The following is a 14,743-nucleotide window of genomic DNA, read 5'->3' on the forward strand; positions in this document are numbered from 1 at the left end:
TTTGCAGAAGAATCTCTGTTATCCACTTCTACAGTGTACTGTACACTGAATACATGCCCATGCATAGGAAGCTTCAGCACAGGGGACCTAAAAGGTCCTTTCTACAGGACTGTGTGCACATCTGCAGAGTCTGAATGAGTATGTGTTACTGTGGGACACCAGAGAAGAGTTTGTAGGAATGTCAGATGTAGTTTTCTCTGACACAACAGAAACAGAAAAGTAATCAAATAATGTGGCAAAAACTAAATGCTATAACAGACTAAACTTCTCTTTGCTTCCAATAAATTAATGAACTCTAAATGCTGCCACTCTGAAATCATCAGGTTCCCTTCATACAAACATATGTAATAATATAATGAGTCTGAACTCACCACTGTAGCATCAGTTTTGGCAGCACAGTGATCACAGAACAGCTGGTTTGGCCGACTGACATGTGACTCACTGAAGTACTCAGCAACACCATCCACCTGAAAAACACATTTAGTTACATTTCTCTGATATTTGCCACAAGGTTAAATAATCAGGTTATCATCTTAGATCAAAATACAGTTAAATTCTGAATCAATACATGAAATATTTCTAAAATTGGACACATTTCTGATGCTAATATAAGTGATTTTTAATGTAAATGTGATCTGACCAACAGTGTGCTGTCCTTGTGCAGCTATATTATAATTACTCTGAAGAATGCATCCTGTTGAATATATCTGAAAATGGCAGACTGGGGCCCTGTAAGCACTCATGACCTGTCCAAGATGTAATCTCCATCTCATCCTATGACAGCTGGGATATGCTTCAGCTCTCAAACAACCCCAAAGAGGATGCAGCAGGTATAGAAAATAGATGGATGGATCAGCCTTCAGCTGGTTGCTGGACTGATCCAAAATTGTGTCTCTGACTTAGAAGTCTCTGGATTAAAGCACCTCCTAAATGAATGTAATGTCAGGTATCTTACCACTTTGTAGTCTCCGTAGGATCCCACCAGTTGAAGAGGTAAACTCCAAAATGGATCATCAGAGCTCGTCTCAGTGCCACATGTGAAACATTTTCTCTTGTGTGTCAGCTGTCCCTGAAACAGCTGAATAAAGACAACACAAAGCCTGTTAGCATGATGCTCTCATTATACTGACAGATCTGTTAGATTTAATGTGAAGTCTATACCTGTGATGCCCCAGGAGTGGTCACATTTCTCAGGATGTCCTCAAAACACTCAGCAGCATCTCTTTGTTCATCCACTTGATGGGATAAAAATGAGGAGGATGAAATATTAACTTTATCTGTAGTTTAATATCCTTAAAGATGGTTTTCATTTATCCAGACAAATAGCACAACTCACTGTAACTTAAAGGAAATTTCACATCTTTTTCTACATTTGATATGAATGGCTTTAAGTATTTTTCCATCAACTCTGAGTGATGGTAAAAAGTTAAATTAGACTCTTTGTTAATGTCTGCATGTTGGTGAAATAGATGATTTGTGATTTTGAAGATATTTATTCATCCTGACAAATGAAGTCTCTTTCAGCCCAAAACTGAGGAAATAATCATCGGCCCTTCAGAGTGTAGGGAATGTCTTGTACCTCTGGTGATGCCCAGCTTCTTTGTGATGTTCTTAGTTTCAACTGGATGATTCTTCAACTCGTCAAAGAGAGTTTTAAGATGTTTATCAAGAGACTGATCGTCACAGCGGTTGCTATGGAAATTAAATACAATCAGAGATGAGAAACACAGAAGTGAACAGTTATCTCTGTTTGGTTCAATGAAACATTTTACTGAGCCTGAGTTTTACAACAAACCTTTCCACAGCTTCTCTGAAGTCTCTGGTCATGAACAGCACCTGCAGCACGCTGTTCAAGTAGCATGTTGCTCCTTGGTTGTACAGCCCATGGTACTTTTTGCCTTAAAGGAGGTAATCCTCAGTTATTCTTGTACAAAACAGTCTTTAAAAATGTTCTACAGCTGATAAACTGAGCTGACAAGACATATATCTTACCTATACAGCCTTTGCACTTGTCTGGAGGCTGAAACATTTCGATTCTGTTGAAGCTGAAATCTTCAGCCACATGTTTTCTACAAAATGATGTGTTGAATCATTCGACAAACAGAGTTTCAGGACAGAATGAAGACGTGGGATCTTACCTTCGAATGAGAGTGATCGCTGGTTGTACACTTCCTAAATAACACATCAGCTGTGAATGAGAGGCGAGGGAGTTTCTATTTCAATTCAGGTCACACCTGCCAAGATGGTGCATTCAATGTTTGTCCGAAACCGTATTTACCTGACAGATATCGTTAAATAACGTGTGCGCCAGTAGAATTTCTGCGGTTTATATTGGTAATTACTGCACATTAAAACAGTTTTTGCTTTTCATGAACAAAATATTATTCTATTGGCTACATATGAATATCAGTTCTCAAAGAGAATTCCACCTTCAAACCAAAGTTTGTTGGAAACAGGCACACCCATCTGTGCTGTAACCTTGTGAAATGTGTCATAAATATTGGAAACGAAACTCAGCCGTACATTGTGCAAGTGACTCAGCTCGGACAATAAAATCAAGGTACATTTCCAACAGGGCTTGGTCTGCTGTAATTATTTATACATCTTAACCTTGTCTTATTCAGAAGGATTTATATTATCATTCACTGGGGGTTTTGTTTTAGTTTAATTCACTGAAACAACAAAGAAACGACCAAGAATCATGGAGCAGGCGGTGAAACTTAATAATCCCAAATAGTGTTTTAACAATGAATTGTCACTACTATAATCTCCAGAGCAAAACGTGGTTTTTGACATCTATAAATCAATAAATAAATCTGTTATCGTCACAATTAAGGAAAGAAAGCTGAACTTTAGGGAGAGGCAGTTTGAGACATTTCTAATGTAATTTTCAGATCTGGGAACAGTTTCATCTGGGATCTCTCCAGGTACTCCGGCTTCCTCCCACTGCCCAAAAACATGCATTTTAGGTTGATTGATGACTTGATTTATTCCTTTTTGTTGTAGTTCTTTCACCAGCACAGCATCAGAGGTGCTAACCACTGTTTTCTTAGCTGACCCATTGAATGGGCCTTTTTCTCTATGTTTTTGAGACATTTGGCTGTCCTTTAGGGGCGGATCAAATGGGAGAGTAGTTTCTTTGCAGGTGTTTTGCTGTGTTGTGAATTACCATTATTTATAGTGCTAGTTTAGTTATTTATTTCCCCACCACAGCCTCCATAGTAATGCTGGATAGTCTCCCTTTGTTTGTTTTTGTGTGGTCCAAGTCTTTTTTGGTCTGCTAGGCATATTTAAATGGAAATATTGTTCCCCTCCTTTTTGTGATAACCAGGATTCAGACCACCAATTTAACCTTTTAAAGCATTTAATTTCATCCATCCATCCATTTTCTATATACCGTCAGTCGGGTAGCAGGTGGGCTGGAGCCTATCCCAGCAGTCATTGGGCGAAAGGCGGGGTACACCCTGGACAGGTCATTAAATTTCATTGTAAATAAAATCTATTATTCCAGTTTATTCAGGGTTTTTGAGGTTTAATAACACTCGGTCACAACAGACTAAATGCAAAATGGATGGCGCCAAATGTGGCAAAGTAACAATGTGTCACACAAGTCAAAAAGAGGACAAATGCAAAGGCTCATTATTGTCTGAGTTTTTGTGTTTTCTCTTTTTTCATCTATAGTCTTCCTGCACTTCCTGTTTTATTTTGCAGGATTTATCCTCATGCGTATTCTGTCGTTTTTACTTCCTAATCAAGCCTGGTCCTTAGTTACTGGTTGCCACATCTGATCCTTGTTTGTTTTCACCTCCCTCGGTATATTTCCTCGAGGTTTTCCTTTGTTTAGTGCCAGGCTTTGTACTCTTCCCTCTAGTGATTTCCTTGTTATTTTGTAAGTCTTCCTGTGTTCTGTTTGTTAGTTAGATTCTGTTTTATTTCTGCCTTGGCTATGCCGTTACTTTAGTTATCAGTAAAGCCTTCATCTTCACCTGTCCTCACCTCCTCAGTCCTGCATTTGGGTCCACAACCTCCAGTTCCTCCAAGATCCTTAACACTCATGAAGGTGATGAGAAAAAAACAGAAAACAATATATATCAAACTGATCTTCAACTCACATTGTTGTTTGATTGTTTAAAGACAGACGCAGCTAAAGTTAGAAAGACGATGGACATCTACAGTGGTACAATGTAATTGTACATAAAACAATGTGGAGCCTCTCGATAGGCAATGTGTGAAAGAACTGCCTTTAAGTCATTTAATCATCTTAGGTTACAAGGAAGCAACTGTTTTACATTTGACTGAACTGTATTAATAGCAATTTTAGGAAGGAAGCAATAACAAATACTTGCTTGTTCATATTATTTTCCATATTTCTGATCATCAAGCTGTAATCTTCAACAAAAGCATCAATATTTAAGACTTTTTCATGAGCATGTTCATGACCTAAAGTTATTGTCTCAACTCAGCAGAGAGCTCTGTGTGAGCACAACCCTCAGGATCAAGATCAGATTAATGCTTGATATCAAACTGGATATTCTTCTGAATGTTTATCTGATGTTGTACTTTGCTCTAAAATGAACAGGAATAGCTGCGCCTGCAGATTCAACAGATATCCGATAGGTGGCAGTCTAATTCCATGGCAAATCTGCTGTTCTTTTTAATTGAGTCACACTTTTCCTCATATAAAAGGGGGGTAAATCTCTATAAATAGCATTAAATATGTTCACCTGTGGCATTATGTGTAGATGAGCAAATATACCAAACATATTCAAAATAACAGTTTAGAAGAAACATGGTGACTGAATTACTGTTTTTGTGGATGCAAAAATCCCACCACAGCTAAGCTAATAACTTCATAAAGGTATCAAATGATTGCACAAACTTGTAGCTCCCAGTGCAAAGTAACAAAGACAAAACAAGAGAGAGAACAGAACAAGTTCAAGCATTGCACTACTTGTTCCTGTGTTTTATGACATGTATTTCTACTGCAATACAGTTCCAATCTGTTACTTAAATGTGTGTGTTGACTCTGCAAGTAAACTATAAGGTGACTCAGAATAGCTTTTATGCGAAATGTGTGTTAATGTATATACAAAACTGTCCAAAAGTTTGGGATCACCCAGACAATTTTGTGTTTTCCATGAAAACTCACACTTTTATCTATCAAATAAGTTACAAAATCCATAGAAAATATAGTCAAGACATTGGCAAGATTAGAAATAATGATTTTTATTTGAAATATTAATTTTGTTCTTCAAACTTTGCTTTCGTCAAATAAAGCTCCATTTGCAGCAATTACAGCATTGCAGACCTTTGGCATTCTTGCTGTTAATTTGTTGAGGTAATCTGTAGAAATGTAGACAATTAGCAAACACAATGTACCGTTAGAAGACTGGAGTGATAGTTGCTGGAAATGGGCCTCGATGCACCTATGTAGAAATTTAATTAAAAACAAGACATTTCCTCCAAGAATAGTCATTTACAGCATTAACAATGTATTGAGCATATTTCTGATTAATTTAATGTTATCTTCATTGAAAAAACAGTGCTTTTCTTTGAAAAATAAGGACATTTCTAAGTGACCTCAAATTTTTGAACAGTAGGATATATATATACACATTCTGCACTCATATAAAAATATAATCTTGGTACATATTTTTTTGGGGGGGGGCTTACTTCCAGCCTCTTTCTCTTCTTACACACATCTGTTATGATATGAACGGAGGTCACTGATGTGTGAGGCGACTTTGTAAGCCACTCTCACACACACCAACCCCAAATTAAGCACAAACTGTGTCACCAGGAGGTCACTGATGTCTACTTACAGTGATTATGGTGACAGTAGAATAATTTAGAGCGGAGTTACTGAATATTTCTGGAACTGGGTGTTGCACTTTGCAGACGGTCCCTTGCCACTACCTTCAGCGTAGAGTCTCGTGTTATTTATCATACTCTAAGATCAGATTATTTACATAAAAATGAATGTTTAGCATCGTATTATTCAGCTCGTCGTTGTTTGAGAGAGGTGGGATTTAATCTAAAAGGACGCTTAAGGTATTGATTCGATAACTGAGAATATGTGAATATCTGTCCAACTTTACCGAACTGAAAGTAAAGTTGTCGGGAAGAGGGAGGAGAAAATAGAAACGCGCATATTAATTTCGGTTGCATAAGTCCATCTGCTCGACAAGAACAGCGCGGAGAAACCTGGAAAGAACAGAAAATGGTTGTCAGGGTCATCGTGGTTAATCTTCAGGGGGAAAGGATAACAATCGATGTGTGTAACACCGAAGAGGAGTTAAAGACCATCACTGTGCTGCAGCTGAAGGAGAAAATTCGTCGGCATGAAGGTATCCCCCCAGGTAAAGTCTCAGAGGTCATACACCGACATGGTTAAAAGAGACACTCAGAGTAGATTTCAGTCAAATTTTAGTGCGGCTACAGGATCAAGTCATTTTAACATTTAATAGTCTGGATATGTGTTGCAGATATCAGTTCTTTTCGTGAAAAAGAACATTTCAGATATCCACAACTCCGTTCTTGATAGTGACAAACCCCAAAGGTGACGCCATTTCTCCGCGTAAGAGTATAGTTGTGGATATCTCTATATTTCGTTACGACTTGTCCCAATTATGTTACAGATATCTTGAATGAAAAGTCCAACTTTTCAAAATATAATTACGACTAGTCAGAAATACTTTGTTGAACTCTACAATGTTAATTCTGGATAGTCAAACGTAGCTATTAAATGTTAAAATGGCGACTGTTCCTCAAAAAAGACCGTATCAAAAAGACAATCCGCGAATATACGTGACATTATGTGCAGGGTAGCAGAGGAGGTGCGTTTTTGTGAATCGTTAATGCTGCAACGGATTAAATACAGGTGCAGATAAAGGTTTGTGTTGCATTTAAACATGACATTTAGGCTTCGTTTCTCCGCGTGTTTGCTTCGCCTTCTGCTTGTTTCTCAGCTAACAAGAAAGATGTGTGGATGATTTATTAAATAAAGAGTTGTCCTTGAATTTATGTACAAAATTGTGGATTATTTACTGCTCACTGATATAGATAATTGTAAATTTATGACACTGAAGTTGCCGATTGACAACTTCTTATTCGCGAATTAAAGGGATCGGCATAAAGGTCGAGTTCACTGCATTTTCTAATGCTGATCACATAAGTTTAGGCCCTATATTAAAATTACAATAGTTAGAAAGAATAATCATAAACATAATCATTATAAAGAGGGTATAGATTCAATCATACCTTTTTGGGATTTGTGAAAACTGAAAAAAGGGTAATTTCACTGCTTTCTTTCCACAAAATGTATGTGATCAGCATGCCACAAATGCAGTGAAATCGCCCTTTATTTCCTTTTTAAAATACACTTTGTAGTCATATGTGACCCAGGCACACAGGAATTGATACTTCTCAGAGCAGAAAGTCTCTATTTCATTATTATTGTTAGAACTATTACTATTATAATTATTATCATCACTATTGTTATTATTTTATCAATAAATTTGTAGAAAAAGTCTCAAACATGAAAGCTTGGGGCAGAAGGCCCATCTTGGTGAAGTGATGATAAGGACTGAAATACAATATTAAAATGGCAGTTGATCATTGCAGTTGATTATTGACAAATATTACCATAAATCCAAAGGAGACTCTTTATTTAATAAGTTATGAACACATCCTTCATGTTAATTTCACTCTACCCTATAAACTCAAACTGGGAGAAGGCAAAACAAACACATGGAATCAAAATGGAAAAGCAGCAACGTGCCTGAAAATGCTGAGAGGAACAGCCGTAATCTGCAGAAACCGAGTGAAACAAGCTTTAACAGCAGCATGCGCTCCCTCAGGTTGGGTTTCATTGATCAGTTTCTGACACATCATAACTTTTTGGCACAGCACCTGGTTGGTATTTAGGCCTGTCATCAATTGTGCGATTAAAAGATATTCACTCTACTCATTTTGCCTTAAAGGGGACATAAAACTGCTTCATAACTGGTGGATTTAACTTGTTTTCCTTCTGCTTGGGGTGTTTTTACAGCATGCTTTAAAGAAAGTGGTGAAAGTCTTTTTTGTAAAACAAAGAAATGCAGATTTAAATGGTAGTGTGTGTGTGTGTGTGTGTGTGTGTGTGTGTGTGTGTGTGTGTGTGTGTGTGTGTGTGTGTGTGTGTGTGTGTGTGTGTGTGTGTGTGTGTGTGTGTGTGTGTGTGTGTGTGTGTGTGTGTGTGTGTGTGTGTGTGTTTTAGATCAAATGCGATTAATCTTTGTAGGAAAAGAGTTAGAAGAAGACTCTCTGCTGAGTGAATATGGAATCACACAAGACTCCACTATACATATGGTATTAAGATTAAGTGGCGGAGGCAGCGTTGATGGGATGGGTGACAAAGTTGGCGAAACCCGAAGCAGTATGGAGAAACTTGCTAACTTTGAAAAATGCAACCTACAATAACTTTTTTGGGGGCAAATGCATCATTTCTACCATAAAATAACCATAACCACCACGTCTTCACTGAGGTTTCATCAAGCCTCCTTCTCAGGACTTTCAGCCACACAGCAGAAGACGTCACCTGGAAAAGTAATTTAAGATATAGAATTTAAGATAATTCCACACTGATTATTGTGTTTGGCAACATGCTTTGTTTTTGCCTCATATTAACTGATTTATCACCACTTGTAATGACACTTCTTAAGTTTCTACAAGATAAATGTGCCTTTTGTTTACAGTCTTTTTAAAGTCTGACTTTAAAGCCTTTTATTTGGGTTCATGGAATATTGTGAGACTTGTATCGGGGAAGAACTCTGCTGGCATAGACTTGGTCAAACACAGAAACTTTTATTGTCAACCAGGTCTGTATCAGACTTACAGAATGCTGCATCAACCTGGAGATGTGTCAAACCTGGATCCCCTAAAATCTCTGACTTTCTGTGGTTGTGCTTTTCATTAAGTAGAATCTGTCTGTTTTCAGTGACCTTGAAGATGTTGCATGTTTCCCATCAACAGGCACAAAGCCCAGATATGGTGTGTGTGTATCTATTGAGCCTCTTCTGGACACACTAACCGGGGAGAATGTTAATCTCAAAAAGTCCTGGTTTAGCCCAAAACCCCCTACAGAGCTGGTGGTTTTCAGTCACTATATATTTCTTATCGTTTCCCAAAAGTCCTTTACACAGTTGGAAAGTATCAGACACTTCACTATCATCTGTTAATATGAATGTATTGTGTATGTTTGTGTTGCCATATTATTGTTCAGTGTTACGTTTGGATTGACAATTGGGAATTTAAATTAGGATTCAGGGTTTTATATTTCTGCACTTACATGATCAAATCATTGTAAATATTTCTAATATTTTTGAGCTACTCGACTAATTTGAATTTCCCCCACTGGGGGATGAATAAAGTATTTTTCTATTCTATTCTATCAAATGTACCTATTTTCCGTTGTGCTATGCATCTGTAAGATTTTTGACGTCACATCTTACATGTGGACAGTGTTGCAGTTTCATACACATCTGAATAAAGATGAAATAATGTAACTTTGTGAATTTATGTTTACGCTCACATACTTTAAAGTGTCCACAGCTTCACATACAGATATGAAAGGTTTCCTTCATGTGAAATGTTCTTATATTCACCCGTTTTTATGTGTTAATGAGAGCTTTCCAGTGATTTACATCGAGGTATCTCACTTGTTTGTGTGAAAGCTCTTCGGTGCTGTAATGCCCCTTATTGGCGCCCTCGTGCACTATCCACATACTCAGATCAGACACCAAACACACTTTCTGTTTAAAAGGATTTTTTATTAACTAGAACAGAGAAGAGATCAAGAGTAAAGAAACAATCTTCAGTTTTACAGTGAGTATCATTAAGGAACACAGGTGATAATGATCGATGCTGTTAAGGAACATGGAAAGGTAGGTCTGCAGTTTTAGCTCCTGAGAACTTACTTTTAAATTTAAAAGGACAGAGAACCGTTGTGAGCATCTGGTGCGTATTTAGCTTCTGTGCCATATGGGGATGGAGGTTTGTCTGGGAGCCACACCATCGCTGCAGGGGATGAAGTAGGAGCTGGTCTCCAGGCACTCAGGAGTGAGCTTCAGGCACACGAAGCAGAACTCCACCTGGCAGCGAGGACAGATGATGTTCTTGCAGCCCGTCTTGTCGTGCTCCACCTTGTAACCGCAGGTGGGACAGGCCCGGATAGAGGGACAGTTGGTGACCCCCTGCACCTCAGTGAGGACGGTGGTCTTGCAGGACCTGAGGAGTTGAAGGTCTTGGTTGACGCAGCCATCATTGTCGCAGCGATCAGAGCGTGGAGCAGCACCTTTCCACGGCTTCAAACACTGCCAGCAGAACTGGAACACTTTCTTCTTGTCTGCCGTGCACACCGTGCACTGAACACTGAGGTTAGTCAGGTCCTCTCTTTCAACGTACGTTTTGCAACCAGGACACTATCACAAACAAAGAAAAGGTTTCCAGGAAATCTGCTCCTTTTGATTTAATTTTTTCTGTATTTCTATTTAATGCTTTTTGTCCAGTTTGATAAGATGCTAACAGTACTGCAGTAAATGCAACTCGGGTGCAGGACCTGGTGCCGGGACAAAACAGCTGCCACATAATGCGGTGGCCTGACCATCGGGATTAATAAAAGGACAAAAAGAGTCATCAAACTAGTGATTAATGATTGAGCGGGACACTTACGGTTTTAAAGTCGCAGTACTCGGTGGCAGCCAGGCGGGCGATTTTCTGTTCAAAGTCATGCATTTCTTCAGCTGTCAGCACCGCCAGGCGACGCACCTCCATATAAGACCACACAGCTCCACACTGTTGCAGGGTGCCTTCCTTTAAAGCGGGGCATTTGAATTTGTACTGGCCCTGAAATTTAAGATGACATTGCCATTATATTACCAGTTAAAGATAAAATGGAACTGGTTTGGGATACTGAGCATCTATTACAGGTTGATGAAATGAGGGTTAGGGTTAGGGGAAACTTGCAAGTCCCATAAAGCTGAGGGGCTTTTTTGCTTTGTGCTAAGATACATACCTATATCTATATAAATATAGGTATTTTACTGTAAAATATCAAATACATGCACACCTTAAAACAACCTAAGAAAAATATTTTAACTTTGCTGTTCACAGTTAGAGGGATTTGAAAGAAATACTGATTAATCCGTATAGTATGTGCTTTCGAGTGTCATTAAAATAATTGATGCCCTCAAAGCAGAGGAAGGCTGGGAAAATATAGAAAAGCATTCTGGGTCGCCATTTCCCCAGGTTGTCATGTAAACGAGAAATGGCAGTAAACGGGGACAGTGGATGCCAGTTTGAGGGCTCGAAAACCAAGAGAACTCGCTCGAATTTCTTGTAATCAAAGGCCGCCAATGATCGTAAAAATACCCTCAGGAAGGTGGAGCAAATTCTGAGGTGGTTGAACTTCTACACAAGTCATGTGAACTGATGAAGTTGATGTAAAATGAGCAGATGTATGTTAAATACTGACCCAAAATGTGATCTTTGAAACATTAATATAAGGAAACAAACGTAGTAATTAAAAAACAGTGAAGAAATATCTGGTTTTACTTGTTAGCAATGCAAAACCACTGAAAAGGTTTTGCAATCCACTTTGCACAGTATAAAAATTACCTGACCCCTCTAAAAAGGAGAGAAAAGGATCAAACTTACTTTAGTTTGGATAATTAAACGCTCAACAAAAGGTGCAGTGACATATAAGATTCGGTTCTAAGCAGAATAAAAAATAACCCTCGACATGGGAACAGTAAGTAAAATGTAGGACAGCACCTGATCCAACAGGCTACGACACCACCCAGTCAGAGACTGCGGGGTGACAGCGTGGCCGCAGGACATCTCTGCCCGGAGGCACCTGTCTCCTTCATCGGGCGCTGAGAAGCACAGCAATAAGAACAGACATTGAACGCAACATTGTTGAAAAAGTGCTCATCCAACACGGAGGGAAACTGACTCCACAAAAAATGTCCTAATGCACATGTTTCTTTACTACATGACACATGACGATTCTTTATCTAGCTTTAAATATGCACTCATCATCACAGAAGTATTTCAGAAAGTAACGAGCTCGAGCTGGTTACAAAATCTCGAAACATTTCGACAAAAAACGACTTTTTTTAAGGGCTTACGCAGCGGATCCAGATCATCGGGTCTGTTGACGAACTTCAATGTTGTGTCTCTTGGGTCGTATCTTTTTTCGTCCTGACCCTGTGTGCTCATTTTGGATCTGAACAACTCGTCTGCTCTTTGTGGACGATCCTTCTCTCTGTTTGCTGACAGGGAAATGACCTCCGAGGCTGCAGCAGTGGCACATAGATGTGTTTTTAGCTTTCAGTTTCTTAGTTATAACACGCGAGGTCGACTGACACCGAACACACATTTTTATTTATTATCGCTACATATTCATTTAAAACATTGTAACAAAGTTAATAGATAAGCTATAATTCATCATTATGTGATTAAGAAATTATTTGTTGATTGTTTTTAATGAAACAACCACAAGAAACAGCTGGTAAACATCCTGGTTACTTGACTACTGCTGTTAGTTATTTCCAGGAATCATCACCACAGCAAATGAAAAACAAAAACCACACCCTGGCCATATTTGTGTCTCTCAGCAGCTAAATTCTGAGGTGGCCTTTGTGTTTTGTGAATGTTGAAAACAAGTTCACATACTTTAATATGCATAACTCCCTTGATAAACTCAGTGGTGAGTATTTTTTATAGCTGTTTTTATAGTATATTTTTATAGCTGCACTGTGTTGTTGGGAAGTTTTAATAAGCTGATTAACTAATACAATCACATGAAATATATGTATATTTTTGAAAGTAGAGCTTGTTCTCCGCAAAAAAGTCAATATCTGAATGGAGAGGTTGGAATAACAACAACAATAATCGTAATAATAATAATGATAATGATAATGATGGACTACTTAAAAGAGCTAATACTGGTGAAAGTTTTTTTTTTTTTTTTAATATCGGTGAAAGTGAAAGTATGCTGCGTCCTCTCTGACGTCAGAGCCCGCTCCCCTTCCCAAACTGATCTTCACACTTCAGAGCCGCAGAAGGAGCACAGCAAGCAGGACAAAATGGGGAAAATCTACCAGGTTGAAGTTTACGGGCTGAGAGGGGAGAAGATGCTGATCGACCTGTGCAACACCGAAGAGCAGATGAAGACAATGACGGTGCTGCAGCTGAAGGAAAAAATAGTCCAGAGGCTGCCGGACGGGGCAGGTACGCGCACTGAGACACGATGGGGAGCCAGACATTTGAACCGAACATAAGCAAAGTAGTAGGGAACTTTCTATTTTATGTTATATCGAATTATGAAGAGCACAACAGGCCGAATTATCAAATGTGAAAGCACATTATGCAGAATGACTTTGTTGTGTCAAAGCTGATGAGCTTTGACATGAAGGCGTGTTTTAACTGTTCATGCTGTCAGCTCAAAGTGCATCTGAAGCATAATGCGTTTATATAGCATTTGAAATACATGAATGTATGCAAAGTTGAGATGTAAACAGCACTGAGTGAAAATATCCAAGCAGAGAGCCAATAGCCAACCTGCAACTGTGTTCAGTGTCGGATTAAAACCACAATAAGTTCATTTAGTTCTATTCCCGTTGTCACCGTTTTTAGTGTCAACATACCTCACTCTGCCGGTTTAGCTTTAAGGATAGTATCTGAACTGTAAATGAAATGAAAGTAACTTAACAATTTGAAGATTTAAGTTTCAGTTGAATTGTTTTTGTATGACGCAGCACTGCATGACTAAGCTACAGCTGAAGCCCTGTTTTTTCTATCCACACCAAAACACAGAAGTTACACACAAACACTCAGACAGAAACGTCTTCTTAGGGAATAAAAAGGATGAATTTAGAGCCTGAGGAAAGAATCTTCTCCTAAATCAGTACTAATGGATACTATATATAACAGAACAAGTCATCTCTTTGGGTGGATTTGAATCAGTTTGATTCTTTTCATCTTTTTGCGTGTTTGTTTGTCCGTGTACAGGAATGGATGAACTGCGGCTGATCTTCACAGACAAGATGCTGGATGGAGACTCAAGCTTGCTGTCTGAATATGGAATCCAGTCCATGTCTGTCATCCACATGGTGATTAAGGTCCCTGGAGGACTGACAGCATAACCGAGACCATCCACACCCTCTACTGCTGCTGTTGCTGCCAGTGCTGCTTCTGCGATGGCTCACGAAGACACTGTTCATAAATGTCTAACCTTGTAATGATCCTTTGATATTCCAGTGTTTGAAATGTCTGTTTCTGAAGTTGAAACAAATAAAAACGTTTTTATTCGGATCACATTGCATTAAAGAGCCTTCGTTAAACGTAAACCACGTAAACAGGACATCAAGATAAATATGAAGGAACAGGTCATAATAGAGGACCATCATGGACCCTCCAGCAGTCTGCCTCAAAATAAAGAGCACAAATGATCTCAGGTATAAGAACTCATTCTTATCAGTTTAATTTAGGATGAATCTTTCAGTGCTACAGCAGCAGCAGGTAAACAGTCTTTCTATATTGTGTTGGCAATATCATATCTGTGAAATGTTGTGCAGTTGAGAAAGTTTCTTATAATAATAATAAGAAGAAATGTAGTGCTGTTTCTCTAGCTGCAAATGTTGTGTTCAAATCTAGCTTAAAAATGAGACTCAGCACAATAGATTTAATCATACGAAGCAGG

The 14,743-nt window shown here is 38.6% G+C and overlaps 3 protein-coding genes across 3 annotated transcripts in view; 1 reads left to right on the plus strand and 2 right to left on the minus strand.

Moving 5' to 3' along the window:
* Nucleotides 1-2,029, minus strand: part of LOC140282369 (uncharacterized) — a 45,047-nt gene extending 43,018 nt beyond the window's left edge. The window contains exons 1-6 of the mRNA XM_072376947.1: nucleotides 1,993-2,029; nucleotides 1,796-1,898; nucleotides 1,580-1,692; nucleotides 1,162-1,235; nucleotides 956-1,078; nucleotides 372-467 (exon numbers count right to left, since the gene is read on the minus strand). Coding sequence (XP_072233048.1) covers nucleotides 372-467; nucleotides 956-1,078; nucleotides 1,162-1,235; nucleotides 1,580-1,692; nucleotides 1,796-1,898; nucleotides 1,993-2,029 — 546 coding nt within the window. The remainder of the gene's footprint in view (nucleotides 1-371; nucleotides 468-955; nucleotides 1,079-1,161; nucleotides 1,236-1,579; nucleotides 1,693-1,795; nucleotides 1,899-1,992) is intronic.
* A 7,759-nt stretch (nucleotides 2,030-9,788) lies between these two features.
* LOC140281613 (E3 ubiquitin-protein ligase DDB_G0292642-like) lies at nucleotides 9,789-12,338 on the minus strand. Its single transcript, XM_072376111.1, has 4 exons — nucleotides 12,168-12,338; nucleotides 11,812-11,912; nucleotides 10,711-10,884; nucleotides 9,789-10,460 (listed from the first exon to the last, which is right to left on the minus strand). The coding sequence occupies exons 1-4, from the start codon at nucleotides 12,256-12,258 to the stop codon at nucleotides 10,005-10,007; spliced, it is 822 nt and encodes a 273-aa protein (XP_072232212.1). The 5' UTR covers nucleotides 12,259-12,338; the 3' UTR covers nucleotides 9,789-10,004.
* A 734-nt stretch (nucleotides 12,339-13,072) lies between these two features.
* LOC140281787 (ubiquitin-like protein NEDD8) lies at nucleotides 13,073-14,355 on the plus strand. The gene is made up of 2 exons (XM_072376283.1): nucleotides 13,073-13,272; nucleotides 14,053-14,355. The coding sequence occupies exons 1-2, from the start codon at nucleotides 13,128-13,130 to the stop codon at nucleotides 14,184-14,186; spliced, it is 279 nt and encodes a 92-aa protein (XP_072232384.1). The 5' UTR covers nucleotides 13,073-13,127; the 3' UTR covers nucleotides 14,187-14,355.
* Nucleotides 14,356-14,743: the final 388 nt, after the last annotated feature.

Source organism: Leuresthes tenuis, unplaced genomic scaffold (genome assembly GCF_036924035.1).
Source record: "Leuresthes tenuis unplaced genomic scaffold, fLeuTen1.0.hap1 SCAF_22, whole genome shotgun sequence".
In the NCBI taxonomy this organism is placed as follows: domain Eukaryota; kingdom Metazoa; phylum Chordata; class Actinopteri; order Atheriniformes; family Atherinopsidae; genus Leuresthes; species Leuresthes tenuis.

Excerpts from the sequence above, each read along its gene's own strand:
- LOC140281787 (XM_072376283.1), top strand. The coding sequence starts at position 13,128 with ATGGGGAAAATCTACCAGGTTGAAGTTTACGGGCTGAGAGGGGAGAAG. Across the intron at positions 13,273-14,052 it reads GAGGCTGCCGGACGGGGCAG|GAATGGATGAACTGCGGCTG; the intron begins GTACGCGCACTG and ends GTCCGTGTACAG.
- LOC140281613 (XM_072376111.1), bottom strand. The coding sequence starts at position 12,258 with ATGAGCACACAGGGTCAGGACGAAAAAAGATACGACCCAAGAGACACA. Across the intron at positions 10,885-11,811 it reads GTCGTAGCCTGTTGGATCAG|GGCCAGTACAAATTCAAATG; the intron begins GTGCTGTCCTAC and ends CTTAAATTTCAG. Across the intron at positions 10,461-10,710 it reads AGTACTGCGACTTTAAAACC|TGTCCTGGTTGCAAAACGTA; the intron begins GTAAGTGTCCCG and ends TGTTTGTGATAG.